This window comes from Elaeis guineensis, chromosome 1, assembly GCF_000442705.2.
Source record: "Elaeis guineensis isolate ETL-2024a chromosome 1, EG11, whole genome shotgun sequence".
NCBI classification, from domain to species: domain Eukaryota; kingdom Viridiplantae; phylum Streptophyta; class Magnoliopsida; order Arecales; family Arecaceae; genus Elaeis; species Elaeis guineensis.
In genome coordinates this window covers 150,885,936-150,908,879 of record NC_025993.2, presented here as the reverse complement: position 1 = coordinate 150,908,879, position 22,944 = coordinate 150,885,936, and the positions used below count along the sequence as shown (strand labels likewise).

The 22,944-nt window shown below is 36.2% G+C and overlaps 1 protein-coding gene across 5 annotated transcripts; it reads right to left on the bottom strand.

The window, feature by feature from the left end:
• Nucleotides 1-327: 327 nt before the first annotated feature.
• Nucleotides 328-21,119, bottom strand: LOC105061003 (protein MRG1). 5 transcript variants are annotated; one of them, XR_012134463.1, is made up of 13 exons: nucleotides 20,790-21,115; nucleotides 19,369-19,422; nucleotides 19,169-19,182; nucleotides 15,524-15,669; nucleotides 14,251-14,286; nucleotides 13,257-13,297; nucleotides 12,110-12,214; nucleotides 8,737-8,816; nucleotides 7,556-7,725; nucleotides 3,041-3,125; nucleotides 927-1,152; nucleotides 655-798; nucleotides 328-584 (listed from the first exon to the last, which is right to left on the bottom strand). XR_012134463.1 is itself a non-coding variant. In XM_010944911.4 (12 exons), exons 1-11 carry the CDS (start codon nucleotides 20,952-20,954, stop codon nucleotides 3,060-3,062), a joined length of 975 nt encoding a protein of 324 aa, XP_010943213.1. In that variant the 5' UTR covers nucleotides 20,955-21,119; the 3' UTR covers nucleotides 855-1,152; nucleotides 3,041-3,059. The 5 variants fall into 5 exon arrangements, 2 of the variants coding, with proteins under 2 accessions (XP_010943213.1, XP_010943212.1); XR_834520.4 differs by having other exon boundaries at nucleotides 328-798; XM_010944911.4 differs by lacking the exons at nucleotides 328-584; nucleotides 655-798 and adding an exon at nucleotides 4,120-4,217 and having other exon boundaries at nucleotides 855-1,152; nucleotides 20,790-21,119.
• Between the last annotated feature and the right edge of the window lie 1,825 nt (nucleotides 21,120-22,944).

The following is a 22,944-nucleotide window of genomic DNA, read 5'->3' as shown; positions in this document are numbered from 1 at the left end:
TATTCTGCAAAGAGTGAAGAAAAATAATTGATGGTCGCTATGTTTTTTATAGGAACCTTCATAACGGAATAACAGCTAATTAGTCATTTAATGTGTATAATATACTGGGGTTTCTGAAAACGTAAAAGCTACCAATATAATAATGACCGAGTTGCAACGGCTATCACTTTAAACCGTAGAAACAAGGGATTTGTCAAACCAGTCATATTGAGTTCAAACGACCAAAATACCAAATCTTAATGGATTCTTGGATTCCCAAGACCGCTAATTGTCCTGCCGGAATAGAGTTAGAGATCATATTGAGGAATCAATTGAATCAGAAACCCATAGAAAATTCTCAGTTTGCTAATCCTTCTGAAAAACGGTGTAAATTGTTCAAAATTCAATTAGGTTACTTTTGTGCTGGACCTCACGAGAGTGAGAGAAACACTACTGGAGACGCGAATGCTATAACGTCCTTAGCCCACCCTCCACACTTCTGACGGCTGTCATTAACAAGTATTAATAGGTACGACTGAAAAAGTGCTCTTGAAAGCATCTCACGTACCAAAGTTTCTACATAACACTCAGCAGCGCCAGATGTCCTGCGTAAAGAAGCTTCAATCACAAATATCACTAGAGCATATTTTGATGCTACCAGTGCAAGTGGCTCACCAAATTCCACATATCATGCCTCTCTTCTAATCGCATTTCTGGCAATCCCAGTCGAGCATGAAAAGATGTAGCCTTCTCTAGTGAAGCTAGCAACATCTCAAAATTAGGCTACACAGATCGGTATTATAAGTCTTCCATCAATACCTGTCAATCAGTATGTGTACAATCAGTAAAATCACTACATAATTGAAGGTCCAGAGTTGAAAGCAAGAGGGAAAATCACACTCCATAATTTAAACTTGGAAAACTTGAGCTGTTAACATGAGTTCCACCTTAGCCACAAAAGGGAAGGATCTCATTCTGTTTTGCTGTGAGCGAAATCAAATCATACAACAACAACAGAATGGGGATGGGACTGGGCTGCTCTGTTGCAGGTTGGTACATAACAGCAAACACATGCTGCCAGGTAAGTTCTATTTGGTATCTGTGTCATCTACTACGCCTTTGGAAGCATCATATGCAGAGAGGAAAAAGGAGCTCTGATTTTTCTGCAGGAACCTGCAAGCGCAATGATCAACCATTATATAAAAAGATATTTGCAAAATTCTTCCAGATCTTCCACACAAATCAAATCCTGCTCTTCATCAGTAAGAAGAAGAACATATTTCATGGAATGTGACAGTATTTACAAAAGCAAAGTTATGCTAATTAAGGCCTCCAATTCCAAGCATAAGTAAAATGAGGTCCCCTTGGAAATCAACAATGCCAAAAATCCTGTAAGAATATAATGGTTTACATCTAAATTCTTGTTCTTCATAAAATTCAATGAAAACCACTAAATATGACATACTTACCAGGTATAATATGCAGTATATTACTATTGCCAACATACTTGCACAATTACAAGCTTCAAACAGATAACCCTACACTATGTATCCAGAGTGATCGAACAAGTTTGATATAAAGTAGACACATATTAATATTAAAATTATTATTGAAAATTTTATTTTTTAAAAAAAAAGATAAAATTGCAGGGTGGACTCTACAGCCTGGTGGTTTCACCCTCCAAATGGAGGAGGTTCTGGTGTAAACCTTGGGATGTGTTTCCAGGGGGTAGGACACAGGTAATTCTTGCTATCATTTCTTAAGAAGATGGGTGGCACGCCCACCATTAAACAAAAGGAAAAGAAGAGGGAGGTTGGGAGTGGGGGTGGATGGGATCCTGCATCTAAATCTGTTCTTGTTCACAAGTGGGTTTTTTGGCTTATATCATGTGTCTTGCATAAAATAATTCCTTAGATCTAATACTCCTTCCCCTTGTTAGAACTTTTATTAGAAATTCAGGAGAACCAAGTACCCACCAAAGGCAAGAATCTCTCATGCCAACATTGTCCTTACCTGAGTTTGACACAAGAGGGTTGGCTTTTGGTCAACAGCTTATTGTAAAATCTTCAAAAAAATAGATCGATAATTGGAATTCAGGTGGGGGCTAGGGGGTAGAGAACTAGTCTTTTCGAGAGATTGCAAATGTGCAAAAAGAATCTGTAGATTCTGCATCTAAACTTCTATTATTGTTCACAAGTGGGTTCCAAGTGGGTTCTTTGGCTTATATCATTTGTCTCACATAAAATACTTGGATCAAATCCTCTTTCCCTCTGTCAGAACTTCTTGAAATTTAGGCGAACCTTAAAGTGTCCACCAAAGGCAAGAGTCTCTTATGCCAATGTTTGTCTTAGCTTGAGTTTGACTGTAGAGAGTTGGCTTCCAGCCGACAGCTTGCCATAGAATGTTCAAAAATTTTAGATCAATAATGATTATTGAAACCCCAAATGCCAACACCATATGAATGTTATAAAAGTACACCAGTGGCTGATGGGTCCAGGGGGCCGCTATAGCCTATGTAGGTAGGCGCCCAAAGGTCAAGACAGCACAGATAAAATAAGTTAAAGAACAGACAAAGAAATTGATTCAAATTCAACAAATGAAATATATCAAATAAGATATATACTTATGAAAATCAAATGCTAAAATATAAATAAATTTCTTCCAGCATACTAGAACATGATGCAAATTGTTAAGGGCCTCAAGAGAAGCTGCCAAGGTGACTAAGGTGGCTCCCTTTCAAAACAATCAACCCCATAGATGGGATTAAGCATTTTTTTAAGGTTATTATTTTAACTTCTTTGAGCATGTATGCACACATATGAGCTTACGTGCACTGATTAAGAAACACAATGAAAATTAGATCAAGAAAATGTGTTTTCCACATATTACATAGTTTACCCCACACCCAAAACTGAAGGTGAAAATAATACAAAATAATTCACTGACAAGCATGACATGAACAGACACAAGTTTCTTATCTATATATGATCATGAAAACTACATAAGCATATACATCACATACATGAACTTCCTAAAATGCCATTAAGAAGGGAGGCCATACTTGAGAAAGTCCACCAGCTTCAGCTGCAATTTTGCCAATGCTTCTTCTTCCATGTTGACATAAGCAAGTAATTCAGGCAACTTGACTGCAAATATCAGCAAAGTTCAAATCAAGACATAGCCATCAATTATGTATCGGTGGCAAGCAGAATGAATCAATCAGAATGTTCCCAATATTGCTTAGCTATCCTTAAAAAGCTTGCAAACTTTTGTTTAACATCATGCAGAAACACATACATGGCAAACATATCTTACTGCTGATCACAAGATGTTGGGAACCAAACATTTCCAAACTATTGAGTACACTGAGAAAAGACAGGTGGCAGGATAACTTATCGTTTTCTGGAATTCAACAGGCAAGAGCTAAAAGTCCAAGTAAGAGAAGCTCATGAACAATAGCAATTATAATACTTTAAACTAATATAGTTGTAGGCCAAATATTCCCTATTTTCCAAAAAAAGCAATTATTGTCAGGAATTTATTACAAGTGGTTGAGTGGAATCATACAATTCAGATATAAATTCATTTCCATCATATGGAATTTTTTTAATGACAAGATTTAATTAAGGTACAAGGATTTAGGATTTATTTAAGAGCTACATGATGATGGGATTTATACCAATAGCAAAGATACCTAATTAATAAGTCAATCTGATGATTTTTGAAGTCTCTGAAAAGATGGGCCAGATTAACAATCGCAAGCATTGACACAATGAAACATGGGGTAGGATAGAGCAAATGCAATATTGGATGGGAGCAATAGCTTCATAAAACAAATGGCTATACTACCATACATTACATCCACATATAGTTAATATCTACAAATATATAGCACAATCAACCTACCATGTGAAAAAATATTCGTCAAGTCCCACCAGCCTGTGATGACCACACACAACACTATATCTTCACTTTCCTCTAATTTTTCTGATAAAACTCTCAAATCTCCTCATGCTTTTACGTAAGTATATTTGAGAACAATGAGATTCAATGTATCAAAATTCTCATGTACCTTCAGATAATCTGGTGGTAGACAGTGAGGATGCCCCTTAGGGGCTATTTGGAACCAAACGAACTTACCGGTCTGATAAGATCTTCTGGTGGGAGGCTGATGCTTTCACAATACATGGTTAGGGAGGTGGTTCCAATCACTCTGGAAAGGCAGGCATAACCCGCACCTGTTTTTCAAGGGTAAGGAAAATCACCTTGGAAAAGATATTATCCCCAAAAAGCAGGGGAATTATTTGGGCTGCAATATGTTAATTATGTTAATACTATTACTATTTGGCAATAAGTACTAATTGTTAGTTACTATTATGATAAACAATTACTTATCAAGAAAACCAATATCATTTTTATGCATTATTCTATTTTATATATTTTATTTATTTTAAATACTAAAAACAGTAATTGCATGTGCATCAGCATATATTGCCAAATAGTGCATATGCACTGTGTCCCCTTGATTTCTTGTATAGTGCAGCTGCTTTTAAACCATGTTTAATCCACTTAGCTTGTTACAACTCTTCTATTACGGAGTATGGAAGTCCATATATATTACCTAGATAATAAGGACTCTATGAATTCATCAGTTCTTCATACCTATTTTATGGATATTTTATTTTAATAATTTTCTAAATATTGTAGGTTTAAAAAATAACAAAAATATATTCCAATTAGTCACAAGGGTGCATTGCATAAACAGGTTATGAACCAATTTACAGGAGTCATTTCTCATTGTTTGACTCTAAAATATTTTTTTGTAAAAGTAATGGGCCTTGGTCTATCAATTTGCAGTTAACAAGTATATGGGTTGACATAAATATTAAGAATGTTTCACTTAAGGTTGGTTGTACCAATACCGGGACACGTTCTGATTGCCCAACAGCACAGTATGGTGCTGTTCTAGGCCATACTGACAAAGGAAGAGCTGGAGAGGGAGGAGTAGGAGAGAGGAAAAGAAGGGGGGGGGGGGGGGGGAGAGAGAGAGAGAGAGGAAAAGAGAGATCAAAAGCCCTCATCTCCAATGCAGGCCACAAGGGGTCACCTCTATTTCGAAATGACAGGAGCAGAGCCCTTTTTTTTTTTTTTTTTTTTTGAAAAATCTTAAGCGAAGCCGGCAAATGGGTGCGACCTGCGAAGGAGAAAAAGACTTTCAAGCTGGTTTGCCCTCGGTACAGTTCAAAGCGGTAGAATGAACTTTGGTTTGACTCATGCATCATTAATAAATAATAATATAATTTTTTTAAGAGCACTTAAAATATAATTAGTATTAAATTTTCAAAAAATTTAAAAATAAGTAACTATGTAGACCATCTGTACAGGTATCTAGCACATGCAAAGCAATTCATCATATTATCATGGATTATAAAACCCGTTCTTAGGGTTCTTTGCTATTTACCATTACCGGATCTTAAAATGATGGTCAAAGTTTTCGATACCGTACCATATCAATTCCATACCAATATTGCGGTACAAGGGTTGCACCGACACTCGATATGCTGAATCGGTGCCGTACCAACACAATAACAGGGTGGCACTGATATAAGACCCAATACCGAGATGACATCTTGCCGATGATAGTCCTTCAAAAGTTGTTAGCCCTAATAATACTGAATTAATGTGCAATGGGGGAACCCTAACATCAAATTTCAGGTTTCTTAGACATATAGAGTGATTTAATGAATATATGAGCTAGAAGTGGCAATATTTGACCCAACCTGACCCACCTAACCCGACCCTTTGGGTTTGTAGGTTGGGTGTAGGGCAGCCAATCCTAACTTGCCAGTAGGTTGGGTCAGGTTTAAATCAAGACCCCTCAACCTGTTGGGTTAGATGGCTATCTATTATTTTATTTTTTTAATATAAATGTATAATATCTCTTTAAGTGGTGGATTTGTGGGGTGACGTGAACTATTGGATGTAACATTTGTCTAGAGATATAAGATTTATATTGTTCATTTGTTTACTTTGTTATATCATGATTTAGTCCAAAAACTACGAAAAAAGACTACTCCTACAATGTAAAGGCCAAAATTAGATGAGCTTGGGCCAAGCAAAACAGGTCAGCGGGTTGTCTATGTGCAAGATTTAGGTCAGGCCCTATTGGCTTTGATATATGATCCTGACCCTTCCCATCCAATCCAATGGATTGCCAGCCCAAATCACAACTTGTTTTCTAATCTAAGTATTCTGATCTGAAACATTTCTTATTTTCTTGACAGTTTAACAGGTGCTGATATCGATTTCATTGAGGGGATTGGACCTCCAGTTTAGAGAAGAAAAAACTCTAGGAAGTTTCATTCATGCTTTGGCCTGTAGCTCTATTACAATATACCGACTCCTGATGAAATTAGTGAATTGACTCTTATGCAAAATAAATAAATAAATGAAAGAAATCTAAGGACAGAACAGCAAATATAGACATTCCAGAAAAGAACAAAATAAGGCACCAAAAAGGTCCACAAAAAAGGAATTGGACTGTATCACAATTCTTAAGAAACCTGACTAAAGCTTTTAAAAAAAAAAAGAATAAATCAAGATTTAACATGATCATAGGGCTTGGTCTATGGAGCAAAAGATATGGAATCAATGGGCCATCTCCTGCGACAGGTGTGACAAATTTATCATGATGGTTAGAATCTATAACCATCCAGAGTACTGGAGAAGTAAAGTAACACTCAGATGGTCTAGATTTAATCATAAAAGGTGACTGACAACCACAGAATTAAATTAGAATTTAGGAAGGTTTAGGAGCATTACTTTGGCCTTATAAGTGAGCACTTGGCATAGCTTAGATAAGGAATAGATCATGATATTTAGAGATCTTATAAGGTTGAGCTTATGTACCAATGACAATGGGTCTGTGCCAAACCTGACGCAACCCTCTAGCAAGTTAGAGATGCCTAACCCAAAACCGACTTGCAGCGAATCCACTGACCTGTTTAATTGGTCCAGGCACATCTCACTTTGGACTTTTCATCACATAGGGAGGCTTTAAAAAAAAAAAAAAAAACATGGCCCACGGTATGCCATACCAGTCTGTACTGACAAGTATCATACCAGCACTGATCTGGTATGTGATACGGGGGAGCATACCAAGTATCGATATGCTGAACTGACCCCATAGCAGGCACACGACACTGTACCAATATGGTAATAGAGGTACAGGGTCTGGTTCCGAGCTTGCAGACCATGATTTAGGCTGTCTACAAATTATCTCAAAACCTATTTGCTCTGACAAATAATTAAAACTCATGTTGCAACAAAAAACTAAACACATCTATTCTACTACTAAAAGGAAACACCAGCACCATGTAAATTTATAATTCATTATTCAAAAGTCCAAATATAAATTTTGGAAGGCCTAATTTGGGAACATAACAGGCAGTTGAAGAGCAGCAACATCACCATGAAAGAGACACAGAGGAAAACTAAGAATGGGAGAATGGAAATCTTAAAAGATGAAGAAAGGCCATGTGTCTTAGAAATAAAATGGTGCACATATATATGATACCAAAAAGGCGCAGTAGATGTTCAGCGCCATAGATAGTCGAAGGAGAGATATTATCACGAATTGCTTCTTGATATTGTTGACGCTCCTTTTTATACAAAAGCATAGCCGGCAATGCCTTGTCAAAGTAACAGCGTAACCCCTTTAGTATCTCACCAACTGATTCAGCAATCCTACAAACATTTTAAATTCATTATATTAAAACTAATATAAATCACAATATATATGATAATAAAAAGCTAACATATTATCATCTAATAACTGGTGGATAATAACTTCTGCAAGAAAATATAATAAACATTATAAATTATGGAACATGGATGGCATAAAGGAAAAATCTACATGGAACACTTTGAATGGTTTCACAGGACAAAATGTTTGCACAACATCAACAGGCTTGCAAGAGACATGACAAAAATTAGAACAAGAAAGAAATTTCATATCATGAATTTCCAATAAATATTCGAAAGGTATCTTCTGAGCTTCATGAAAAAATTAAATGAAATGAAATTTTTAGGCTTTACTGACAGTCAAGTATAATGGTTTAAGACAAGCTCCCACAAGAGTCAGAATGAAGCAAGCCTCATCAATTCTCAACAAGCCAACCAACCAATGGAAATTCTAAATGGTGATGAAAGAGGAATGTGCATACCAATAATGCCATAGGAGAATCTATTAGTAATTATGCCAAATGAGTATTGCTACTGATCCCTAAGTTTCCCAATCAGTTCTCTGTCCCATATGGCAGTTGAGATCAGTGCAATACTGGAATACATGGGGTAGGTCAGCATCACAGAGCGGCTGAACCAATCACCGGGTGTCACACTGGAATGGGACAAGATGTGGGAGATAGACTGGTTGCACTTTAGTATTTTCATCAGGAAGCATTAGCCAACACCCAAAATAATAATTATCACTTGCCAACTGAAAATCACAAGGAAAAACCTCATTCTAAGATACAAGCATTAGAAATCTTGGATATGCCACCAGATAATCAAACATGAAAACTTGGATGTAACAGAGATCTTACCAATTAGACAGAAAGTAATTCTCAAAGAAAGGTAAAAATGCAATCCTGCAAGAAGGACCATGACTCCACACAGGAAGATACAAAAAGAAATGCAAGGAGGACATATTACAGTTGAATATATATGATATTAAGAGTTATAATGCCCTATACTTACATGCCATCCTTCTTCGTCCGGTAATCAAGGTACTTCTTTAGGATATCATCCACATTTGGGGAACGAGGAAGCTTGACAAGCTGACAATTCGACATTCTCAGGTTAGATGCTTCTTACGATAGAAGAAGAACATATGTTAAAAGGCAAAAATTTGAAAAACTTGAATTAAACAAGTGAAACATAAAAAGATCAGAATAGTGGAAGAAAAACAAATTAGAATCAGACAAATAGAACATGGAAGTACAAAGCTAACAAGCACATAATCATCTAAATGTAAAAATCTCAGGAAAATAATATAGGATATTGAGTAATGATCAAAAAGATGATAAGCAAAAAGTCAATACAATGCAGAAAAACAAACAAACATCTTGAGAATTCATATTGTTGAAGTGCAATCGGCATGAAAAATCTGTTTATCTTAAAATAGGACATATCATCTTATAACTTATAAATGACCTCAGACTAGCCATTAGAGGAAACTATGCAATATTGCATCCCATCTCAGTCCCTGAACAGTCACGCAGAGAGATCCAGACCATAAGATCTTCACTTTTCTCTGCTTGTATTTTATTGAACTAACTATTAAGTGCTATCAGATTAGAGCTACAACAAAGGTTATATGGCCGGTTCCTTCAAATCCTTGCTGGCTTTCTGCAACAGCCACATATATGACCAAGCAACTACATCACATAACAGCCACTGGAAATGTACCTAAGAAGCTTACCCATATGACAAGCACCCTGCTCATATTGTGATATAATTATCAGATAGAATGACGTCACATATAAAACTGGCCACTGAGATTTGCTTTCAATTTTGGAGTGCACATGTTTTGTCCATTGGCCAAAATGTACCGGCCAAAATTACTGATAACATGAATCCAAACTTGAAAAGCATACAAGTTCTTGTAAAAATGAAAACTGAAAAAGATCAGTGAATCATGACAAATATTACAAAATGAAGGCAACAACATTGAGATGTACAATTCAAACGATGCCAAATAAAATATTGATTACCATAAAAGCAACTGGATTATTGCAATTATAAAATGGAAAACCAAATAAGCTATAAAATCTATATAACAATTTTTCCTGGCAGGTGTTGCTATTTTGCAGATGTGGTAAGCTAATAAACAATGTATACACATTGATTTGCTTCCACATGCTTTTTTTTCTTTTTAAGTAAACTATCAATTAGAAAGATTGCTACCATAGTTTTACGAAAAACCAATGGCAGATGTGAGAATGAATATTAAAATCACGAGAAGAAAGAAATAAATTGAAATTGAAACCTAAAATCACCCTTCAAAATCAGATTTATACTAGCGCAGTTCTTATTCTGAGCACTACCTCAAGAACAATACACAATTACTATGGCTGACCATGGGCTAGGCCTCTAAATAGGTATCCAATTACTTGTAGATTCTTTCTCCTCCTAAATGATGAAGGTCCTTTCTTTTCCTATTTGAGGTTGATGGTGTATTCCCTGGTCAAGAAAAGAGTGGTGAACAGGTCATAGTGACTGAAGGGCAGGTGCTACCGCTCCAATATAGTCTTCCCCAAGATAGCAGAATTAGCTTTTGAGAGGATGAAACAGAATTACTTTAGGTTTGCTGTAGTTTCCTAGTTACATAGGAGTTGTGCCAACAAAATGGAAGTGGATCCATCTAATAGCTGGAACAGGCAAACATGGATGTCAGATTGCAGCTCCCTCTCCTGACTTTCAGATTTAAGGGGGACAATGAGAACCTCAGCTTCTGATCCATAGGACTACATGGAAATCTGCATGTTAACATTATACATCTACGGGTCATTCTTCTGGGTGAAAAACTGAGAAGACCACAATGTGGCAGATTATTAACACAAAACAGATGAGCCCAAACACATTTTAAGCAATAGAAGATTGATCCGCCTGCTTTCTTCACTTCTCTCTTTCTCCCTTTGCATTTTCTTCCCGTCACATGGGAAGCAAACAACCAGAAGAAACATGAAGCTGAATGCAGTGCCAGTATTACCTCAAAAACCTCCCTTAATCCTAAATTACGATGTTAAAAAACTAAAAAACATTTAAGAAGCCATTGAAAACACCAAACAACAGAAACAAAACCAAGACAAAGAACAGCATCCAAATGAGTTATTAGGATGTGGTACCATCCCAAATTCAGGATGGCCCATCCAACACAGTCCTTGACTGGTATCAGGTTTGGGACCAAGATTTAAAACCTTGTATGCTTGTGTCCTTACAGAATTAGGACTGTACGAGTGGTAGAACAGCATCATGTTTGTATAAGTTTTTTCTTCTTTTTTCATGATACATCATAGATTTCAGTACATATTAAGACTTGCAACATCACATCATTTAGTCCTATGTTTTCATGTATATAAAGGGGGATATTGATGCAACTCCACACTTGCGCATGGGCCTACCACTTCCGGTGCTACAACATCAAAGTAATAAATATATAGAACTTTACATAATTCATTTCTTCAAAAAGGTCAAGTGATTAATGATTCTTTATGAACAATCTGCATGTACTGATAAGAAATCAAGCTCACACATGCCAATTTATATATTGTAAGTTCTCATTAATCAAAATTAAGTGATGCTGGTAAGTTCGATGACATCCTTGATTTTAAAAGATATAATAAAAGAGTGCCCCAATGCACAAGCCTTCAACCACTATGGGGCGGGGTCTAGGGAGGGTCAAATATACACAGCCTTACGCCCCCGCATGTGGAGAGACTATTTCCATATTTCAAACCTGTAACACCCGGGTTAAAATGAAGCAACCTAACCATAGTGCGAAAGCCTGCCCTTTGATTTTAGAAGATATGATACATTTCAGCATTTTTTCCACTTTTTTTTGAGAGTGATGGTGGGAAACTCACCCAAGGTAAATTACCAGGGCTCAAATACTTGGAGATGCACCATCCAAGAGTCAAACACAACCTCCTCCGAGGAGAGCACCCAATTCAGTACATTTCAATTTTTTCATCCTGGGTTTCTTTCAATAAAAATATCTGATTCCAATTTTTTCATTGAATGGATGCCATCTTCAATGCCCAGCCTTTTCCTCATCAAAAAATTTATATGACCATCAACTAATTGACCCATCGTAATTCTTTCATCATATATAAGAGTTTGACCTAATACAAGACAGCAAGAGGCATTGATAGCAAGACCAAACAGACAAGCATCTCATTTTATCTCTTTGCAATATAAAGCTCTGCCAATGATGCTCATCAATAAATAAATGTTCCATAATGGCAAAACAGGCAAACATTAAGACAATTGTGGCAACTTACATAAATAGTCTCCACATTTCCCTAACAGTATTATAAGAACAAGCAATGGAATTGGCAAATATTATTACCTTACCCAGTTGAGTTACAAATTCCCAATCATCAACCAGCTGTTTCTTAAGAGTCAAAGGAAATTGTAATATCACAAGCTTTTCTGCTGATTTTGCGTCTTTCTCCTATCAATGGTCAAACAATGCAAATTATCACAATAATGGCGCAAATACAGATCATCACTATTAGTAAATGCACTATTCAAGACCTTTCAAATATTAATCTTGTTCTTAGAGGAAGATTAGTATCGTACTAAGCTAGTTGAGAACCCAGAAAACTTACATACATCAAGCAAGATACAAAAATAATTTAAGAGCGTATCAATGCTTGAGAGTACTATAAATATTATATTAATGTATAAGAGGTCCTATACTAGGATCATGATGCCCAAAACTTTTAAACATGCGGAACAAGGTTCACTAAACTGGTACCAAAGAGCATACCTGTTGGCGACTAGTTTGGCATGGTACAAGTTCGTACCATGCAGTTCTAGGGCATACTCAACACTGAGAACCAAGGAGGGAGGGGGAGAGGGAGAAAGAAAGCAAGAGAGGGGGGGGGGACTCAAATAGTTCGCCACGTCAACATCAAGAGGTGAGAGAGGGAAGAAGGGAGAGAAGGGGAGGGAGGGGAGCGCTCGAATAACCCTCATCATCATCAAGGGAGAAGGGAGACAAAGAAGAGAGGGGGAGAGCAAGACTTACCTGACCGGCCAACGACGACGAAAAACGGGATAAGAGTTTTGAAGGGGGAGGGACAAACGAAGTGAACAACGAATGGAAGGGGACGATCGATCGGGATGACCATTTGGGCAAGCGACACAAGCAATCGAGCTTCAAAGCTCCACTCAAAGGCGGAATGGGTGTGTGGGGAGGGAGGGAGGAAGGGAGAGATAGATATATACATGGAGAGAAAGAGAGAGAGAGAGAGAGGTCTTCAGAGGGCATTGGGGGTGGGTTGTTTTTTTTTCCTAGGCGGGAGGGGGAGGCAGGGGGCGGGAGGGGGAGCTTTTAATGGACGTGAGAGTTTGAGTAACATTGCCAATAATAAACACATGTGACTGTCTAATTTAAGTTGTACATGCATCACTAGATATGTTTAAGTTGTTTCAGCTTATAGATGATTGGAAAATATCCAGTGCACTAGATTGAAGTAATCAAAGCACACCTCATTACCAAATTGAGCCTTCCGCTTCTTGCCTTTGGACACTGTATTCAAATATAGATGGTAAAACCAATAGCATAAGTATTAAGATGCAAAAGAAAAATAATTGAACCAATAATAGAAAATGAAATTCACAATAAACATCTTGAGTTTTGCTACGTATAATCAAAAAAAAAAAATCACAGAAGGAACAAAATCATGTGCTTCATCTCTAATACATGCAGCATAAAGAGCTTTGTTATTGAAACAAGGGGCTTAATATGGTTCATTGGAATCACTTAAAAAGATTTGATCTGTTACACCTGGGGAATGGGCCAACTACACAGCTTCATTACACGATGTCAAGATGAAAGCCCAAAGGACTGTTTCTCCAGCATTTCCCAACAATAAAATATCTCAATCATATATAAACATCAGAAAAGCAGGCCATTAATTGGATTGCAAAATGTAATAGCGGGAATAAAGGTTTCATGGGTTAACCATGTTATCTTCTAACATAGCCTGAGATAGACATTTGATACTTGTCCCTCAGTTATTTTTTCCATACCATCTAGCGTGCATGAAAACATCATTTCTAATAAATGGTCTGATTTTCAAATTCTTACAGTGTTTATGATATTTGCAACCCAATCATGGTAAGGATTCGTTGGCGTGAATAATTTAACTATATGTATCTCGATTGGCAAATGCCCTACTAGGCATTTACTAGTCACTCAGTATCTTCAGGGTTCAAGCAAATTCCCAAAATTATATTTTTCTCACCATATAGCTAAAGTGACAAATAGAAAAGTCCAGAATCACCAAGCTAGACCTATGAAAATTTTAAAAAAAGATAACATTTCATCAATCCGAAGGATTAGCATATATTGCTTTGCTTGAAAAGGCTCACATGAAAACCCGATCTAAAGTTTAAAAATCATAAAAATGTTGACAAAAAAAAAATTTAAAGACAAATGACAGCATCATCAGTAGAAATGGGAATGAAATATCAACTCACCATGGTTCTTCAGATCATCTTTATCTGCTTTTGCATCTGTTAAAACAGAGTTAACACACACATTACACTAGCATACACAAAGCACATCTAATCAGTAGATATAAAGGAGTATTAGGTTGGCTCATGAATGCGATTAAGTAGTAGTATATACAAAAGCACACACAATCAATAAGCTGTCAGCATAAAGTCGACACTCTTCAAATAAGTGCTGTATTCATGGCTAACAAAACTTAAGACATGAGAGCATCTATCCTGATATCTAAACAAAAAGAAGAAAAAGCTGCCACATTACAAACAAGATTTCAGCTCATTCATCACGAAGCAACTGTCAAACATTCCTCTACAACAGAAAAACTACCTACTGATGATGAAAGAAGAAAATATGCGATGTAAATGTTGCATTCCTCCCCGAGGAACGGATTATATGGCAAAAGGCCGAACTGAAAAATGATTCCAACATACACGCACACAAACATTCACAAATTTACACACATGTGCACCCTCCCCCCCCCCCAAAAAAAAAAAACACTTGTTATGTTTATATGTAAATTATAATGTGTGTTTGCATATATGTATTTACTTGCATTCACAAGCAAATAACAAGCCTCATTTGCTCAAACTTACCTAGATTAAATACTTGTCTTAAGCATGCAGAAATAAGAGTACACCAAAAGATTCTCTTGAGCCATGCAATCAACTAAAATAGGGTGCTCCAAGTACATAGCCAAGGAATCCTCAATGCAGAGTTCAAAACCGACCCATTAAAAATATATAAAATACGGGCGCATGAGTGGTTGAATAGGGCCTCGATGCAGTCATAGACTGTCCAGCTGCCCCTTAATGGATGCTAAAGAAAAGTCCAAAAAGCTTAATAACTTTATTTGTTAGCTTGTTCACCAAGTAACATCATAAACAATACACGGATGAATTTATCTTAAAGAGTAAAGCACTAATCAGTTGCTAGATCAAATCTTAAAATCACAGCATTGTCTCTTGCTAGATTAGTTATAGCAGAGGTAATTATTGAAAAAGCCCATGTTAAGGTATCTCCCACATAACTTTTGTTTAATGTCCCATGAATAAGAACAAGGCAATATAGTTTAATTTGTTCAATTTCCATTTTAACAAACCAAGATTCTACCAACGATCCAAAACACACAGCACGAAAAAGAAAACAACCAAACGTTCTAATGGAACTTAACAGGTAGTTGCCTAAAGGGCATAAGCATGACAAGGCTAGTTACATATAAACTTTTAGAATTAGCAAACAAACCATTGGAGCCTTTTGGCTTATTTTGTGTTGACCGCCCTGACTTCGGAATTTTGTCAGCATTCTGGTTCTTTGCAAGTTCCTGCTGCTTACGGACATTTTCAGGGGTAAATTTCATCAAGCGATCTGTCCCAACCCATTCATCCCAACTGTAGAAAAAAGAAATTGAAAAATTGGAACAGTATTTTTCCCATTAAGCAGAGTTTGTTTCCATCACATATCAAACATGTACAAATAGCCAATTCTGGAAATTATATTGATGTATTGTTCTAAATCGGCTTGAAATTACCAATGCATCCTAAGCCAAGCATGCTAAAAAGATGCTCACACGTATCTCATTTGTCAGTAGAATACAAAGCAGTAGCTATGAATCAACAATTAAAGAGGCAAGGCAGCTGGATGACCAATCATGTCACTACTAAAATATTCAATAGAAGGCTATCTTTGCCAATCAAATCATGAATGCAAACCAGCAAAATATGGATGACTTTGTTATTTCAGAGTTTTAGTATCACTTGTCAGAAATAGGATAACTTGTTACAATTTCACATTGAACACATAATCCTGTAGAAGGTTGAAGCCAGTGAATGTAGTACAGAGAGAGAGAGAGAGGAGAGAAAAGAGAGAGAGAGAGAGAGATCAAGATATAAAAGGCTAACCTTCTCCAAATCCAACCAAAATAGATCCATTGCCACCTTAAAATTCAATCAATTTTTTTTTACTAACAGGATTAACCAATCACACTTTCCAACATATCACACTCACTGCCACCACATAATATGGATATGCATGATTTTTTCCTAGAATATCTTAATATAAAAAAGATTATGCATCCACTGCTTTAATAGCATATCCAACATATATTTAGAAAATACAACATTGATTACATACCCAGATTAAATTCATCCACGTGTGCATTACCCTTATTAGGATGCAGTTATGGATTCAAAAATAAAATCTAGTAATCCAGAAATCTATGTATGCCAACACATGCAGAAGCAAATAAATACATGAACAAACTCAGTCCAATAAGGACTTCATGACACTTTATTATTCCATCTAACCAACCTTCTTATAATTCTGTAATACATCAGGCACCTGTTCAGTGACACCCTAGAAATCCATTATCTACCTTGGATACCTTTAGAAATTCACTAACCCAAGATACATATTAAATTTGAAAACAGAATTTTGATGCATAATAAAAAGATAGAGAAATGATTATGCAAGTATCCAGTCCATAAGCGCTCCATTTGCACCAATGCTAACAATTATCATACCAATATATGCCAAAAGTATGCACAAGGGCACTATCAACAATCTGTGGCAAAGTCAAATGTTTTCAGTTATCAAACATGACATTCTCTGCCATGCATTTATACCAACTACAGCCCATATTTCTCAAGCTAAAAGTTGTATTTATTATTTGCCAAAGCAAGCTGTCCTCTAAGTAAATAGCTCTGTCATATTCAATGTCTTAGAATTTAAAAAAAAAAAAAAAAGCACCAGCTTTACCAATTCTAATCACAAGCCTGACTACCACTTAATTTCATAAAAGAACCAACATAAAACAAAAGCATACAACTTATGGCAACATCTACATGGCTTAAGATAAGACTTACCTAGGTCTGTGGTTCGCAATAATCTTCATATAAAATTCCATCTCGCAGGACCTGACTTTTTAAGACCTATGAAGGGGGAAAAAAAGATGGCAATACCTCAATCTTTACATGATCATTACCACCAAGAGGACCTCATCATTTTAAAAGGGTTAATTATTTTCTTCCACCATACCATGTTTATTATACCATCCAAAAAAAGCATCCAAGAAAGAATCATAGAACGAATGATTAATTTGCCAACCCATTGTGTGCCAACATCATTGTATATTCTAAAGCCACCTATCAAGGTGATGTATGGGAAGAAATTGGAACCATATGGTGACAGCTCACAAATCCTCACTCACCAAGCATTCCTATTTAGGGTTGTTTCCCACAAGATCTACAATCTTGGTACCGAATACCGTATCAATACCTTACCGGTATAATATGGTATGGTATGCATCCCGCACCAAAATAGCTGTCTAATTATTTTTCTCAATTTTTGTTGTGGTACACCCCGATACAGATCTGTATGCTTCGATACAGATCAGTACACAACTCATTACACCTCAATACAGGACAGTACAACTCAATACAGGGCGATATGGGACTTGTACCAACTCGAAGTTGAGTTCATACCAATTTTCTTCCGAAACAGTACACGGCGTAGGACAATGTAGAGCAATACGGCGGTCCATTGTTTCCAATGTTATCTCAAGCTTTTCCCTATTTTTTTCTCACAAAAATCAAACCATGCTACCTTAGGTCTTCCCTTCCTCTTCCTATATCCACAAAATCAACATCCTTCCTCAAATTTTTCTCCAGGTTGTCGAAGTAGCATTGATCACAAGATACCCCACAAGCACCTCTCCAATTCATCGCACCAACTTTTGAACGAAAGGTTGCATTGCATAGCATTGACGGGATTGCTACAATACAAGCCAAAATTATGGGATATAGCCTGAAAATTGTTATCCTAATTCCTTTCAATTCAGCTAAAACAATCCAAACAACCCTCTTCTACCCAACTCAATTTTTCTTCAGTCTTTCTTTTTTTCATCTAGAAGAATGATTAAGTCATGGAATAAAGCCAAGTTCATTTAAAAAGTAGATTCAAGATGATCTGAAGAGCTAAAATAATTCTTTATCGAATACTTGATTTTTTTTTTTTGGAAGTAAACAAACAAAAAGAAACTGATAGTTTGCATCTAGTTCATTCCTATGGATGACTAAATACACAATTATAGATAGGACTCTTACCAAATCTTTCCCTTGAGAGCTTCCCCAACTTTGCACCCAGGTCCATTCCCGCACCAGCAACATTCATGTAAATATGGAATAAGCAAAGGTTTGCTATTTGTTTTTCTCAATTTCAAAATGGTGGAAACTCTGCCAAATATTCCTTTGCAGTTGACTCCACCGAATATTGAGGTTGAGATGATGCTTTGGATTTTCAAACATTGGTTTAAACCTCAATATGCTTCATCTATACTCCACTTGTATGATTATCTATTTCTTCAACCGTATGAAGAAGCAGTTCCTATCTATTAGTAAATTAAACATAAAACACCTTTGCACGTGAAATACCATAAAAAATGCAGAGGCTTGTGTACTAACGTAAAGGCCCCACAGCTAACGGAGGCATCTTAATAAGGCTCAAGGCCCGTTATTAATGGAACATAAACAAGTTATGGCTTTCCATTGAATATAGATTCTACAATTTATTCTTTCAGTCAATGAGCATTTGATGACATAGAAGGTCCCACATATGCATCAGCCTGTATCATGTTACGAAACATCATTCCTTGAAAATCTTACATGACAGATGCAAAAAAGCTGTACTGCATAGATGATCATAAATCTTTATCAAGCATGAAGGAAATAAAAGCAGAGTCATTTAATTACAGATTTAAAAGTATTGGAACCTCCAGCACTATGTTAAATTTTCTCGACAAAGAAATAAGAATCTAAAATATATCTAGAGGAATAAACATCAGTAAGCACATAAAGAAAATACTTAGAGCAGTCGCATCCAGATCACACTTACTTCTTGCTCCAACCCTGTAAAATGAAAGGCAGAGGTTACCAATTGTGGAATATCTATATATATTTGGCTGACACTAAATCATAGGGCCAAGAACAAGAGCAAGAATTGATAACCATTCAAGGGGGAACCCAACTGAGAGGTCTGAAAATAGACATGGGATCAGATACCAAACTGCACTAAACATAAATACAATAACTTACAAGATAATGGACGAAATATCTCCATTCAGTCTTTCGCAGCTCAGCTTTTTGAACCTTGACAAAGACAAGATTAAGTTTCAAAAAAAAGTTCTAACTTCTAAGGCCAAGAAAGGGGTGCAGGAGAGCTACCAGGCTAGAAAAAGCCCTAGCTGCAACAGACAGTGTATAGAGAAAGAATATTAATGTTTACTAAGCCTTACAGACAATGTTCCCCCGAACATCAATAACCTAAGTTGCAGCTTTAATAAGCATGTTTGAATATCTCATCGACTGGCATACAACTGTTATCTGATAAGAAGCAGCGGCTCTTTGGCAGGGATCTAAGTCTACCCAGTCTGATGACTAATAAAGCATACAAAACAGTTGATTAAACCTAGTGTCCACTAAAGATATATTAATAGTACCCCAGATCTCGTATTACAAAATCCTCTAAAAGGGATCAAAGTGCGAAGAAGGAAAAAGGAAAGAATAGAAGAATAAAACAATCAGCGTGTGTTGTTTTAGCAGTTTATGTCTTATATATTATGTCTTATATGCGGCATTGTCACCACTCTCTATGTACATATGTATATATCTTTAGGCCTTTACCCTAATTTGACATGACATACATATACAACTTCACTTGTCTCCCTAATTCTCGAGTCAGACATCCAGACTTCAATATCAATTTGAGCATCTTAAAAAGCAAAGTTCATTCCTAATCCACCATCCCCTGAAAAGAGAACTAGACCCACTAAATTTACTCTCGCCTAAACATAAATATAATCAGGAAAAATTATGTCATTTTAGTGTCAAATTGTAGAGATGGCTAAACAAAAAAAATGATGTAAATCTTTTATACAGTTCATTATCTTAATAACAAAACACCGGAAATGTCCCAAAGTAGTTGTCAAAAATCTTGAGAAAAATTTTTCCCCAAGTCCACAAAAGGTAGATCCAGAGCAGATTACAATTATTTTTCAGAGAAGTGAGAGGATACAATTATGTACAAGAAGCAAACTTTACTAACAGACTAATCTTCCCACATCTGTGCCGCATATAATAGCAAAAGCATAAACAGAAAAGGAAAAAAGAAAAAAAGAATCACCACCAGATAGTGACAAGAAGTCAAGAAAGAAGAAATCTAGGTACAAATTTCACAGCAGATTGCAACTACGGTCAAGGAGTGAACTTAAGACCTCTGACGACAACGAACAAATAATTCTTTCCACCACTGTGCCGCATGATAAAAGCGAACCCGTAAAAAGATCACCACAAGAAGTCAAGAAAGATGATATCTTGAAACCATAAAAAAATGACTTGCAAAAGCGATAAAATTAAAAAAATAAAGTCAAGAAGCAAGAAACACCGAAACAAAAGTTCCCACAAACGAGCGATAAAAGTATCGAGAAATAAGAAATCTTGAAACCCTAAACCCTAACCTTGGCTTCGTAGATGCGAGGGCCGTGGTAAGCGAGGACCTTCTCTCCGTCGGAGAAGGGGTCGGCGGCGGGGGAGTCGGAGGCGGAGGGGTCGGCCTTCGCCCCTCCGCCCCCTTCCATCGTACTCTCGTCCTTGCTCCCTCCCCCCGTGTTGGAACTCCCCATCGCCCACCCTCGCTTCCCACAGTCCGCTCCGCCGCTGCCCGAATAGAAAGGACCAACGTCTTACATCGCCCTCTCCGTCTCGCTCTGCCTCACTAACACACACGGGACTGGATGGGGGTGGCTTCTAGTAAAAATTCTTTGATCGTGTGCGAGTCTGCTGCACGGCATAACCGGGACGAAAATTATATGGGCGGGCACCGCACAACAAAATATGGGCACCTTTCCAATTTTGCCGCATTTTTTTTGGCGTCTCCCGCTCAAAAATCAAAAACATCTTTTGTAACAAAATTATGGATTAATTAAAAAATCAGAAAAATAAAATTATATATGGCACCTCCGTTCTTTCTCATTTTCATAACATTCTTTTTAATTGATACATATCGACTATATGCATTAAGCAAATTAGTCATCCAGTATATATATTTAGATAAATTAGTTAATTATTTAACAAATTAATCAAATGACATGATTAACAAATTAATTATTTAACACTCTAATATATATTTTCAAATAAATTAATATATAATTTTAAAATATTATATTTATTACTATATACTATATAGTCAAATGATATATATTTATTAATTTTTTAATATATACTACAAACTTATTTAATATATACATCATAGTAATCCAATATATATGGTTAAATAAATTGATATATAATTTTTAAAATATATTTTTTACTAATATATATTGCATGGCTGAATAATAAATGCTAAGCAAATTAACTTAGTTAACTTATATAGCAAGTCAGTACATAATTTTGAGTAAATCGATATACAATTAATTTTCAAAATATGATATTCATTGATATTAATATTCAGTGCACAATATCCTATATTTATAATATAAAAAATTATATATATATCATCTTTTAGATTTTATAAATTTTTAGATGTAAAAATTTTGAAAAAAAAAATTAGAGAAGAAAGAGACTTAAAAATGAAAACAAATATCTTATAAATAAGAGAGATGGCTTAATAATAAAAAGAATGTACAGAGGGACTTGAGAAGGAAGAAAATAGATGCCGTATATGATTTTTTTTTCTTTTTTTTATTTTTTTTAAATCATGAGACTCACGACTCAGCTAATATAAGGAGTCTCTGATTTCTGTATTAAAATGGGCATTAGAGAAAAATATGATAAAATAAAAAGTCTGTCTCATATTTTCTTCTTCAGTGCTCACCCCATATGATTTTTGTTTATACATATGTGTATATATGTAACTGGCTCTGTGTAACGCCATTTGGACAGTTGGAATGTATCGGTTTGGGTTGGCACCGGACCAAATCGATCCGAATCAACCGTGTCTGGAGAAGTCAAGTGGGTCCTGTCCAAATGTGAGAATTTAGATTGGGTTGGGTTCACAGTTGCTTTTCTATGACCAGTCCTCCAACCTGGGCCAATGGCTATGTATCTGAAATAGCGGGACGGCTAGCGAGGAAAAAATCATCAAAGTTTGCCAACTCTGCCTGGTGCAAGCGAGCAAATCATGGACTCAAACCAAGCCCACCTGACTTGGGCTTTGGACTCGGGCATCTCAAGTCTCCCTCCCTTTTCATATGTGGACTTTTCAGTCCACAAATCCAGCAAGAATTCCACTCAAATCTCTACTGAATTACCAAAACATATACTTTAATTGGTGAGACATCCCTCTCTGCATATCTCTTTTCCTTTTTGTTGTGGTTTTTTCCTCTCTGATCTAACATTAATGTAGTTTTTCATGTGTAGGGAAAAGAGACCACCCACATTGGGCAAAAGAAATTTGGATTTTAGATTCTGGCTTCTAGCTAGAGGCTTGATAGAGGTAAAATCTAACCTTATTACCTTCAAATTGATAAGAAATTATAATTTGATAGTAGATTTGAGAAAAATCTATATCTAAGTTTATGTTCCCAGTTATCTGGATGGAGTTTCTAGCAATAGCCTACATCTTTAAAAGCTTCGTGCCCTAAAGATACTGAGAAAATTAGCATTTATTATTTT

Excerpts from the sequence above, each read along its gene's own strand:
- LOC105061003 (XM_010944910.4), bottom strand. The coding sequence starts at position 20,954 with ATGGGGAGTTCCAACACGGGGGGAGGGAGCAAGGACGAGAGTACGATG. Across the intron at positions 19,423-20,789 it reads CTCGCATCTACGAAGCCAAG|GTTCAAAAAGCTGAGCTGCG; the intron begins GTTAGGGTTTAG and ends GTCTTTGTCAAG. Across the intron at positions 13,298-14,250 it reads AGATGATCTGAAGAACCATG|TGTCCAAAGGCAAGAAGCGG; the intron begins GTGAGTTGATAT and ends ATTTGAATACAG.